Source organism: Uloborus diversus, chromosome 3 (genome assembly GCF_026930045.1).
Source record: "Uloborus diversus isolate 005 chromosome 3, Udiv.v.3.1, whole genome shotgun sequence".
Lineage (NCBI taxonomy): Eukaryota > Metazoa > Arthropoda > Arachnida > Araneae > Uloboridae > Uloborus > Uloborus diversus.
The window spans coordinates 168,858,633-168,870,816 of NC_072733.1; the positions used below are offsets into that span (position 1 = coordinate 168,858,633).

Sequence of the window (12,184 nt, forward strand, 5' to 3'; positions counted from 1 at the left end):
TACCTCAGGATTGTTGGCATTCTTCCTTGTATGAGCCTACTTCAAGATAGTTTGGAAACAAAAGCAAAGGTTACTATAACCAAATGTTGCCAAAACATGTTTTTTTCATAAAGCATCCTTGTTTGTTAACAATGAGCAATTTTTAACTGTAAACTCCTCGGCACATTGTGGAAGTGTGGTTTACTGCCCTCCCCTTTTCCAGCAAATTTATTTTTCACTCACCCACTGAGAGCCAAAATGCCGAGGTGAACTATAAAAGCATTTTATCAATTATAAAACAAACAACATAGTCATGTCCGAAATTATTTTGATGCAAGTTAAGTTTTCACAATACATCATTTTTGCAATTGAAAGTATTTAAGCAGCATCTGAGTCAGTTTTAATAAGGGTTATCCTTTCATTTGAAGTTATGCCCAGTCTGAACTCAACCATGTATGCGAGACAACGGTACAAATTTACAGTGTATGTGTCATTCCCCCCTCCCCCTCATGAAATCCATCCTGCTGTTTGCTGGTTTTGTAAAGTACATCGTCAACTCACTTAGGTTGCCAACCGCTGCTGTATAACATGATTGTCTAGGACTGACCAGAGGCCATGTCAACCTACTCGGAAACTAGGGGCCCAGTTCTTGTGGGAGCTCTTCTCAGAATTGGAATATTATACATTTTATAATTTTTCTGGTGGGCGGGAGGCCATGTGACAAAACTGACAAATGACGCACCTTGACTCTGGATGCCCTGTCTTTGTGTGAACAAGTTTCAAAGTATTTTACATTTGCGGTGTTTTATGTGTCAATTATTTTTAAAAAATTTAAATTACGATGATTTAATATTTTTTAGCGTGTATTCCTAAAGTATTTATTGTACTTAAATAATTTAATGGAGTGTTTAGATTAATATTAACTAATTTCACTTGATTTTCAATGTTTTTCCAATATTTAAAAATGAACATGCTGTAGGTGTTTTCTCGTACAAATGAACAAGAAGCTTGTGGATGGTGGAAAGCGATTGTCAACATGACAAAAGGAGGCTTTCATGTTGTCGAATATGTTGGATGGGAAACAACATGTACAGAAATTGTACCAAGTGATCGACTCAGAACAAAAAATACAAAGTTAGTATCGTGAGAATCTGCTTTGTTGTTTGAATTATGAATAAATATTTTATGTTGGTGTGACTTTTGAAAATTTAATCTTGCTCAGAATACAATCCAAGAAGTATTATGACATTTTCAATGATTTGTACAAACATGATTATAATATTGCCAACAACCTCTTAACCAGAAGGCAGGCATTATTTTCCAGTATGCATTATAATCTTAAATAATCTATCAGAGATTTAAATCAGATGTTTTTTTTTTTATTATTATTAAATCATTGATTTAAGTCATTTGTTAGCCTAAACCTTAAAACTGCTCTTTGCAAGGCTCGTACGCTCTTGAAAAACCTTAAAAAGTGCTTAAAGAAAAGTTCATTTTCAAGTTCTTGAAAACTTATCTTAGTGCTTGAATTCTTTAGAAACTCATTGGGTTGTGCTTAAATATTTTTCAAGAATATGTCCTCAGTGCAATTTTCTAAACATGTGTTCATTGTTCAATATGCAATATCGCAAAAAAAAAAAAAAAAAAGGGCTTCCTGTTTTTGAGATTTTAATCTTATCGCACTCTGTAAGTGTTTTGATATTTTTGTCTGTCAGAAGTTATTTTGACATATCTACCTTAAATTAGCTTATTTAATGTTTAATTTCAATGCATAATAAACTAATTTATTTTGGGACTATGGCAACATTGTACTTACTCGAACTTTGTGGAAATTGCTTATCATGTTTGAGATTTTAATCTTTTTGCATCTTATAAATATTTTAACATTTCAGGCAATCAGATGTTATTTTCACATGTGCTACCTTAGATTAGCACATTTTATGCTTAATTTTAGTAAATAATAAATTTATTTTTGGAAAACTTGCCAAGTACATTCTTTGCAAAAATTCGGTTCTGGTGTTTGATATTTCAATCCTTTTGCATCTTGTAAATATTTTAATATCTTTGGAAATTCAAAGCTATTTTGACATGTTCTAGCCCAGATTAGATTATTTTATTTTTAATAATTAAAAAATTAATTGCTTTTTGTTTTTGTTTGGTACTTGTTTATTTTTTCAAGCTTGATTTTAATGATTATTAGCTTATTACCCTGCACAAAAAAAAAAACCCTTCAAAATGCCTTTGACACCACTCTTGCTGATTCTTATGAAAAATGACCCCCTGAATCCAAATATAACCACTGTTCCCCCCCCCCTCCCATCACGTCCTACTTTTTGGCAATACACATGTGAACCTGTTAATACAATTCTTAAATTATTTTGTGGGCCGTTTTTTTTCCTTCTTTTGAAAAATGAGATCCTTTTGAGAATCATATGTTTCTCATTTTTAAAAATTTGAAAAAAGTTCTAAATTTAAATTCTAACACAAATATTTGAAATATGCATTTGTTTCCGAAATATATGTATACATTTTGGATTCTTAGGAGTATTTTCTATTTGAAAATATGGTTCTATGAATCTGAACTTGCACATTTATTCACTACATTTAACTACTCCGTAAAAGCAGGCTGAACTTTACATTCAGTGTATTTATCACTTAAGCAGCATTTAAGTATTGTTGAGTGTGGCAACTTCCATACAGTAATTTCTTCCTTAGTAACTTTTAAATTTACTTAAGGACAATTACAATACCTTGGTGGTAGAACAACTAATACATACATATGAACAAATGATTTGGATGCTTAGCATACTAATAACTGATTCAACAAACTTTTAATATTTGAACTTGGGCTGTTGTGCAGCTAGAAATTACCTCCTGTGTTTGGTTTTTGGTCATAGCATCTCGTACATGCAAATAAACTACCGCATTAGGATTGGAAATTTATTGGTAAATCCAAGGGCTCTGGGGAGGGGGAGACCCCAAAACCTTCCTCTTGGCTTCGCCACTGAACTTTGTATTTTGATTTCCTCCTGTGAAGTACTAAGCCCTCTTAACCTTTCCAAATCATAGTTTTTTTTTAAATTTAAGCTTGTTGATTCTTGAAATGATTACTTTAAATGGAAAAAACAGACCCATGTGATCTGCTTCTTCCTATGACCAAGCTTTTGTTACTTTTTAAGAGAAACTGCAATGCAGTAGGTATTTTATCGAAGATTCTCTTGTAAAAAATGCAATTTTTTTTCCCTATACTTTATATTACTTCTTGTTATTCAAAAGTTTGGATTAAATGAAATCTACTTACAATATTTATAGTGTGAAGTTATGGTATTACCTAGTTTGACTGCTCAATGAACCTTCATTTATGAATCTGTTTTCTTCTTTTCCCCCTTATCTGGTATAAGTACTATGGCTTTTTCTTAGTTGTTATGGGAAGTAGTATTCTTTTGGACTAGATTAGCACCTGCTGGTCAGGTTTAATTCTTTGATCTGTTAGGAAAATGTGAAACACATACTGGTCACATGATTTCATTTTTCTGCTAACTGCACAGGGGGAAATGTTGACAAAGAAATTTAAAAAGTGAGGGGCTGAGACACGTAAAATAATTTTGAGTCTGAAAAGAAGTAGATAAAAACATTTGGATTCCAAAAAAATTATGCTGGAATTCTTTTTGGCACCAAAACAGTTGCACATGCTTGAAGCATTGACGTTTATTTCCTTCGATGATATTAAAGTGATTAGTCACATATTTCTCTTTGGGAATCAGGATGTTGCGAAGAATCATTGGTAAGCAAAACTTATTAGAACAACTTTTAGCAATAGCACTTGAACATAGCATTCATTGACAAGCTTATCAGTACAAGAATTCCTGAAACTGTTGCAGATTTATCTAAAACATATTCTGGTTTGGATGAACAGTCTGACTTATATGAATAGGAATATATTCCTAGCGATGAAAATAACATGATTTATTCAGATTGTTGCAAACATTTTTTGGAACCTAAATTTGCATAAAAAGACTGCTCTTCAGAATCAGAAGAAACCTTGCTAATAAAAACTGATGCGCAAGATAAAGAAAACAGTAAAACAGGGTGGCGACATCAGGGAGATCAGGGAAAAGTCAGGGAACTTTATTAATCAGGGAAAAGTTGGGGAAATATCAGGGAATTTTGAAAAAATAACAAAAAATCGAGGAAAATAGATTTTATGAAGAAAAAAAATTCTTTTTTGCTTTACAAAATTAAGTACTCTAATTCCCCACGCATTTTCCGCCAATTATCTGTTCAAAAAAAAAAAGTAAAATTAATGAGGTGCGATTATACGCTGCCACATATTTGTGCTTTTTTTTTCTTCAACGTCTAAGTATTGAATCTTACTTCTTAACCACAGGATGAACTTCCTAAGATGCTTCTGTATCTGTTAGGTTGTTTATTTTACCTAGCTTGAAATTTCCTTTTACGCTTTCAATGCTACTTAAAATATACAACCGTACAGGCAAAGAGGAAGCCTTCATTAATACCTTAGCTCCTTTGCCTTTATTCCATTGTCTCGAAGTAATTAGCGTACTGTGATCACGATTTTGAGAAGAAATCTTTGGTTTTTGAATTAATACTGTAAAAGCTTAAAAGTTATTACTTCTTCGCGTTTACAATTTAATTGCCAAAATTGAACTTTCAATAAAATAAACTTTGTTTTTTGCCGTTATACTATTTGTTGTCACCGCAGATTATAAAGGTTTTCTTTTCTTCAGACTTAAGTGATTCTTTAATTTTATAACCAACTTGTGTTCTTCTTTTATATATTTTGAAATTAACTAATTGCTTTTTTTCTTTTTTTTCCTTGCATTTCAAAGTTGTTTGTTACAAAGGCAATCTAAGATTTTGTTTCGTTGCATACTGAAATCATTTGAAATAGAGTTCACTTGTGTACTTAAGTAAATATATTTTATTTTAATTGTTAAAATGCTGTATTCATTCATTAAAACCTATGTTCTTGATTAGAGAAAAGCTCCCTATGAATGGATGTCAAATGGTTTAATCTGTTTTGCATAAATCTGTCAATTAGTTACATAAGAATAATTACATTACTTCTATTCTTTCGCTATTACTTGTTATTCTTGCAACAATTGTTATACTGTTTGAAAACTTAGTTCAAAATAATTTCAATTACTTTTTAGATCTATCATAAATACATATATGTTTTTAAGAGTAATTTTAATAGCTTCGTAAAATTCTTATGCTAAGTGGCTTCTGGAAGTAAAGTTTTTTTTTTAATTTTTCTATAATCTTTCCATATAGAAATTTTTAATATACTGTTTTGTAGTTCCCCCCCCCCCCCCCAAAATTGACTTGATACGTTTTTTTTTTCAACCATTTTATTAAAAAAGTAGCATTTTTTAAAAATATATCTTAAGTTCAGCAACTTCACACAACGTAAAACGTTTAAAATACTGCATTTTATACAAACATACAGTGGATTTCAAGTAGAGCAAAGAAAGAAAACCATTATCTTCGGTAACGTAAATCAGGGAAAAGTCAGGGAACTTTTTTTCACAGTTCCTGGCGCCACCCTGTAAAAGAAAAAGGGTCCGAGGCCGTAACTCTTTAGAACTCTCCATTTTCTCCTATTTCTTCAAGTTACCTCCACTGATCAATTTTGCTACATATAATAAAGTCACTACCTCAGAAAAAGTAACACAGTATCAAATGGATTAAAACAGTATCGAATGAAACAATGCAGCAATAAATCTGCGAACATTTGTTCTGGTTGCGAATTAAAAATGTTTATGGCTCATATACAGGCAAAGTGATAACGTTGAGTTTTTCTAAATACTGAAAGAGATAGTAATGTACAAAGTTTAGGTAATTTTGAAAACAATCACATGCATGGTGGAAAATACTTGTAAGTTATTACATGATAAGGAAAGTTCATCTTTTTTGTAGAAATTTACTCTTTCTCAATACCAATTATGTAAAGCAAGTGTATTTCACTTGATCGAACATAAAATTTAAATAAAACTGCCTGAGTCTGATCTGCAGACTATATTATGATTAAAATGTTAAATTACTTTCTGACGTATTGAAACAAATCTTTTCTATAATTAAAAATCCCAAAAAGAAGAAATTTTTAATATTTTAAGTATGGTGGTCAAAATGACTGCTGCTAGTCTTTCTAGGTATACGGGAAACGCTGTCTTTCTAGTGTTAAGGTGTACAATGTGCATAGTTGTACAAAATGGAAAAATAACTCATTAAATTAATATTGCTGCAACTAGAAGTTCACGTAAAGAAACAATTTAAACATGTGCACATAAATTGAGCAAAAGAAACAAAATAAATCTTTAAAAAATATGTCTAATGAAAACTAAGTTTGTAAAAAATGGTTTTACTGTAAAATATTCTCTAGAAAGTTGTTATTTTGCACTCCTAACTTTTCACTAGGGGTGCAGTTTGAAATTTAATAGAAAGAAAAGATAAGTATTTTTGTTTAACTAAAAATTTCTAACATGTCTTCATTTATTTTTGGGAATTTGAATGTTAAATTTGTAAATTTGACAAATTTTATAAATGTAATTTTTTCTTAGTTTTCCTTGATTTTAGTTCATGAATCAATTGATTATTTGTACTTCATTAAAAGCATTATCTAAAATCAAACAAGTATACTAAACTGCAAAAGTATTGAAAATTTTTGAAAAACTCATGGACTAATTTTTCAAATGAGTTTCAATTAACCTGTTCGCAACCAAGGTGGCATGGGTACAACACAACGATTTCTCTTTTATTATTCCAATAATACATTCCTGCAATACACTCTGATTGACCCTTGCATCCCATTGTCAGATATATGCCTTTTTCCTACAAAGCACACGAATGAGCAAAAGCTATGAATATAGAATATCAGCAGAGGTGTATTGGGGCCAGAACAGTAGTAAAACTTTCCAGTACTTTTCTACCAGGTGGAAAACCATTCAGGAATATTAATTCAAGTAAAACTTGTTTTATTTCTTTAAAACAAGTTAAGTACCTTTGTTTACAGTACTTGTTAATATACTTGTTAACTACACATTATACTTGCCCCCAAGTATGTAATTTGTGGTAACGTTTCTTTTTCAATAAATATGCTCTTATTTTAATTATTATTTTTTTAATTATGAAAAAGTCTTCTGCTGGTTTAAATATCCTCCAGTTTAATGCTGTTTAAGGCTTTCACGGCCGGCGTCAATATGAGGAGATAACAATTCTGGGCTTATTGGCCCTGGTCTAATTAAAGTACAAATTCCAGACATTTTGCCTTGCTTTGATGCAGCCATCATCAGAGGTTTGAGTTTTGGTGAGACACCAAACTCAAACTCTTGTCTCACCAAAACTCAAACCACTGATGATGGCTGCAGCAAAGCAAGCCGAAACGTCTGGAATTTCTACTCCAATTAGACCACGGCCAATAAGCCCGGAAATGTTATCTCCTCATATCCTCCAGTTTGTTTAAAAAAACTCAGTCTGTTATGGTTGTGAATAGAAGTTGATCTTTTTTCCCTCCTTGATAAAGCTTGCAGGTATGCAATTAATTTTTAGTGCAGTAAATGTAAATAAAAAATAGTGCCTAACTTATTTTTTTACTTTTTTACAGCCCTCCAATTACTAAAAATACATTTAAAGTTTTTGAGCTTGAAGTACCAGAAGACCTTAGAGAATAGTAAGTATGTGTAGAATGTATTTACAGCTTTATTATTATTTAGCATATTTGTGTCTTTGTAGAATTGTTGATTTTGTTGTGTTTATGTATCATGCACAATGAAATCTCGTATACGATAGAAAGGAGGCTAAAACAAGAATAACATAATCTTGTGTTGCATAAAGCTTGAAACATATGGCAAGACTACTGATACTGGAAATGTACTGGCTTTTTTTTTTGCTAGAAATATATTGAAATTTTTAATGCAGGGTGGCGACAGATCACTGAAATCAGGGAAAAGTCAGGGAACTTTATCAATCAGGGAAAAATCAGGGAAAAATCAGAAAATTTTGAAAAAAATAACAAAAAATCAGGGAAAATTTATTTTCTAAAGAAAAAAAATTTTTTGTTTTTACAAAATTAAGTACTCTAATTTCCTACGCATTTTCCGCCAATTATCTGTTCAAAAAAAAAAAAAAAAAGAGTAAAATTAATGAGGTGCAATTATACACTGCCACATATTTGTGCTTTTTTTTTTCTTCAACGTCTAAGTATTGAATCTTACTTCTTAACCACAGGATGAACTTCCTAAGATGCTTCTGTATCTGTTAGGTTGTTTATTTTACCTAGCTTGAAATTTCCTTTTACGCTTTCAATGCTACTTAAAATATACAACCATACAGGCAAAGAGGAAGCCTTCATTAATGCCTTAGCTCCTTTGCCTTTATTCCATTGTCTCGAAGTAATTAGCGTACTGCAATCATGATTTCTAGAAGAAATCTTTGGTTTTTGAATTAATACTATAAAAGCTTAAAAGTTATTACTTCTTCTCGTTTTTAATTTAATTGCTAAAATTGAACTTTCAATTAAAAAAAAACTTTGTTTTTTGCCGTTATACTATTTGTTGCCATTATAAAGGTTTTTTTTCTTCAGACTTAAGTGATTCTTTAATTTTATAACCAAGTTGTATTCTTCTTTTATATATTTTGAAATTAACTAATTGCTTTTTTTTTTCTTTTTTTTCTTGCATTTCAAAGTTGTTTGTTACAAAAGCAATCTAAGCTTTTTTTTTCGTTATGTACTGAAATCATTTGAAATAGAGTTAACTTGTGCACTTAAGTAAATATCTTTATTTTTTTATTGTTAAAATTCTGTATTCATTCATTAAAACCTATGTTCTTGATTAGAGAAAAGCTCCCTATGAATGGATGTCAAATGGTTTCATCTCTTTTGCATAAATATGTGAATTAGTTATATAAGAATAACTACATTACTTCTCTTCTTTCACTATTACTTGTTATTCTTGCAACAATTATTATACTGTTTGAAAACTTAGTTCAAAATAATTTCAGTTACTTTTTAGTTCTATCATAAATACACATATATTTTTAAGAGTAATTTTAATAGTTTCTTAAAATTCTTAAGCTAAGTGGTTTCTGGAAGTAAAGTATTTTTTTTTTTTTAATTTTCTATAATCTTTCCATTGTAGAAAAATTTAATATACTGTTTTCTAGTTTTTTTCCCCCCAAAAAATTGACTTGATATGTTTTTTTAATCATTTTATTAAAAAAGTAGCATCTTTTTAAAATATATCTTTAGTTCAACAACTTTACACAACTTAAAACGTTTAAAATACTGCATTTTATACAAACATACAATGGATTTCAAGTAGAGTAAAGAAAGAAAACCATTATCATTGGTAACGTAAATCAGGGAAATTTGGTGATCTTAATCAGGGAACTCTTTTTCACAGTTCTTGTCGCCACCGTGTAATGAAAAACCGGAAAAATAAAAAATGTTTGAATGGAAAAGGTACCATTGATTTGAATTGAGGGCATAAATATACTGTACCATGCCTGCAAGCTTTGAGAAAAATACTTGCTGAAAAATATCAACTTTTCAATATGTTATTGCCACAGAATAGTTCCACAGGTATTGGAAAATCGACATAAATATAAGAGCATTTTATTGGAAAGAATATTAGTGAGAACCTTATGTTACAGAGATGTAATTTTGTTATGCTAAACTGAATTTTAAGAAAAAATATGTAAATGAATGTGCAAAACTATACAAAGACACAAGTTGGTACTGATATGATTAAGGTGAAAAAACAACGTAAATAAAGCACAAATATTCGAGAAAATTTTTTCTCGAATATTTGTGCTTTATTTACGTTGTTTTTTCACCTTAATCGTATTGTAGCACAAAGCTTATATGATAATTTTTCATTTGGTACTGATATTTTGGAACAATAAAAGAAACTAAAAGTTTTTTAAATAAGATTATATTTAATAATGTTGTAAGATTTCAGGCTGTTGTGCCGTGGTCTGAGTGTTGTTACCCTAAATGTTTCGACCGCATCTGCGGTTGTCATCTTCAGTGTTAACATGGTCGATGCTTCCAGGGAAGTGACTTCTAAGCATATGATGCAGATATCGAAGTGTTGTTCATATTTATGTGAGAAGAGCTAGTTCTCCCTTCGTTTTGGGCCAGGTTTGAATGTTGAACGTTCATCCTTGTTTCTGGTTGGCTGAAACTAGAGCTCTCTTCATTCTGGTTGGGAATTAGCTGCTGGACGTCCGTCGCTGTTTCTGATTGGCTAAAGGTATCTCAGGATAATCTGTCTAAGATGACTGCTGCTGATGCAGTCGAAACTTTTCGGGTAACAACACTCTGACTAAGGCACAACAGCCCTGAATTTTACAACATAATTGACACCGGCCTTGAAAGCTTTCATTTTTACAAGATTATATTTCTTTTGTAATATCTGTCACTAGGGCTCTTTACACTATCTAGCACCAGGATCTATGGATTGATAAAGGAACCCTGATTTATGTTTTTAACTTTAAGATACAAATATCTAGCATCTCTAAAGAAACAGTTGAGTTAAAACTCAATTTCTATAATTTATAAAAATGAAAAGAAAACCCTTAAAGTTAACTAAAATTATAAATCAGGTTACAAATAATTAAATACTCTGAAAATTTCAGAAATATTTTCTGTTTTGATTTAGTTTTCAATGTAAATTTTAATTATTCAGTTTTTTTTTTTTTTTTTTTTTGCCATGAATTCAGTAACAGAAGTGAAAATTGTGTTTATATTATGTGCTTTCTTTATTTTGTTGGCATTACTATATTGCTTTAGTAATAAAAAAAAGATTATTATTTTATATCTCCAAAATCTGCATAACGTCTGGTGTCGAGCTGTGTGGATTTTTGACTTGCTACTGTATAATAGTGTTGTGAGCTATAGTTGAAATTGGGACAAACCTAACCTTGTAGCCTTGTGAGGAATACTCAAATCTTAATCACAGCATTACAAGTTTTGAGCTAGCCTCGTTCTATAGAGTACTAATAAATCTATTCTTTTATATACTTTTAAACTAACTTCTAAACTTCCAAAGATTCAATTGTATACATCATTTGTGATATCAGTCCTTAAAAATATGTTTAAAAAAGATTTTGCATGCCCAAAGGTATTAACTACTGGAAAGTTCATATGTTAAAAAAAGAAAGAAAAAAAAAGAAGGAAAAGGAATAGTAATAATTTTCTCACTCTTGTTTTTCATTTAGTGCAAAGAATGAATCTGTTCATAAAGAATTTAAGAAGGCGATTGGTGCGGCTCTTTGTCGTTTTGATTCTGAAAAAAATTGCCTAAAAATTACGGTAAGATTTTTCACTTGTCTATTTTTAGAAACTCTGATAAGAGGCAATTTACTACTTGTACAGTAAACTCCCGATTATCCGCGGAATAAGGTGGCACAGTAACGGTGGATAAGTGAAAACAGCAGATAATCCGAAACATAGGTAACTGTAGACAGTAGCTAAAAAATATTAATAACACTCACACATACATTTAAATTATAAATAAAAATGTTGCTACATTGCATTTATGTACTAACATTGAGTATAAAAATGTAAAATCTAAAAGCAAACAAAACACAATCATAAGTTTTTAAAAACATTGTGAAAAGACTCGCGAGTAATCTGACCGCCGATAATTGAGAGTTTACTGTATTTCATAATTACTTTAACAGAATAATTTGATTTTCGAGAAGAAATCATTTCCAGTCATCGAAAACTCATTGAATTTCATTTTTCTCAGCTCAGCGCCCCTATAAATGTCTTTGATTTTTTAGTGGATTCTTGTAAAAAATACACTATGTACACCCTTTATGTTTTGAGAGAGAAATAGCAGACCTGACTGTGACTTGATTTAGCTGTGTGAATTCCACCTTCTGCTATTAGGAAAGGTGAAGAGAAGGTTATGGAAAAAGGGTGTTCTTGTTCCTTATAACATCTGTGGCAGTTGGCATTTGATTGCAAAATTTTTTGAAGACTTTCAATTAGTACTATAAAATCAGCAGAAGGACTAGTTAATCTTCTTTAAGAAGTAACATTTTACTCCAAGCTTAGTTTTCCTTTCATCATTGCTTTGCACTTTGTGCTTCATGTCGCAAAAGCATGAATGAGCTCAGACACAGAAGTCCTCAACGGATTCACAATTTTCTGATTTTTTTGTATTTTTTTCAATAT

General features: G+C 30.7%; 1 protein-coding gene across 2 annotated transcripts in view; it reads left to right on the forward strand.

Moving 5' to 3' along the window:
- Positions 1–12,184, forward strand: part of LOC129219268 (fragile X messenger ribonucleoprotein 1 homolog) — a 106,538-nt gene that overhangs the window by 40,208 nt on the left and 54,146 nt on the right. For both annotated transcript variants that reach the window (XM_054853598.1, XM_054853599.1), the window contains exons 4-6: positions 959–1,113; positions 7,604–7,669; positions 11,221–11,314. In XM_054853598.1, coding sequence (XP_054709573.1) covers positions 959–1,113; positions 7,604–7,669; positions 11,221–11,314 — 315 coding nt within the window. The remainder of the gene's footprint in view (positions 1–958; positions 1,114–7,603; positions 7,670–11,220; positions 11,315–12,184) is intronic.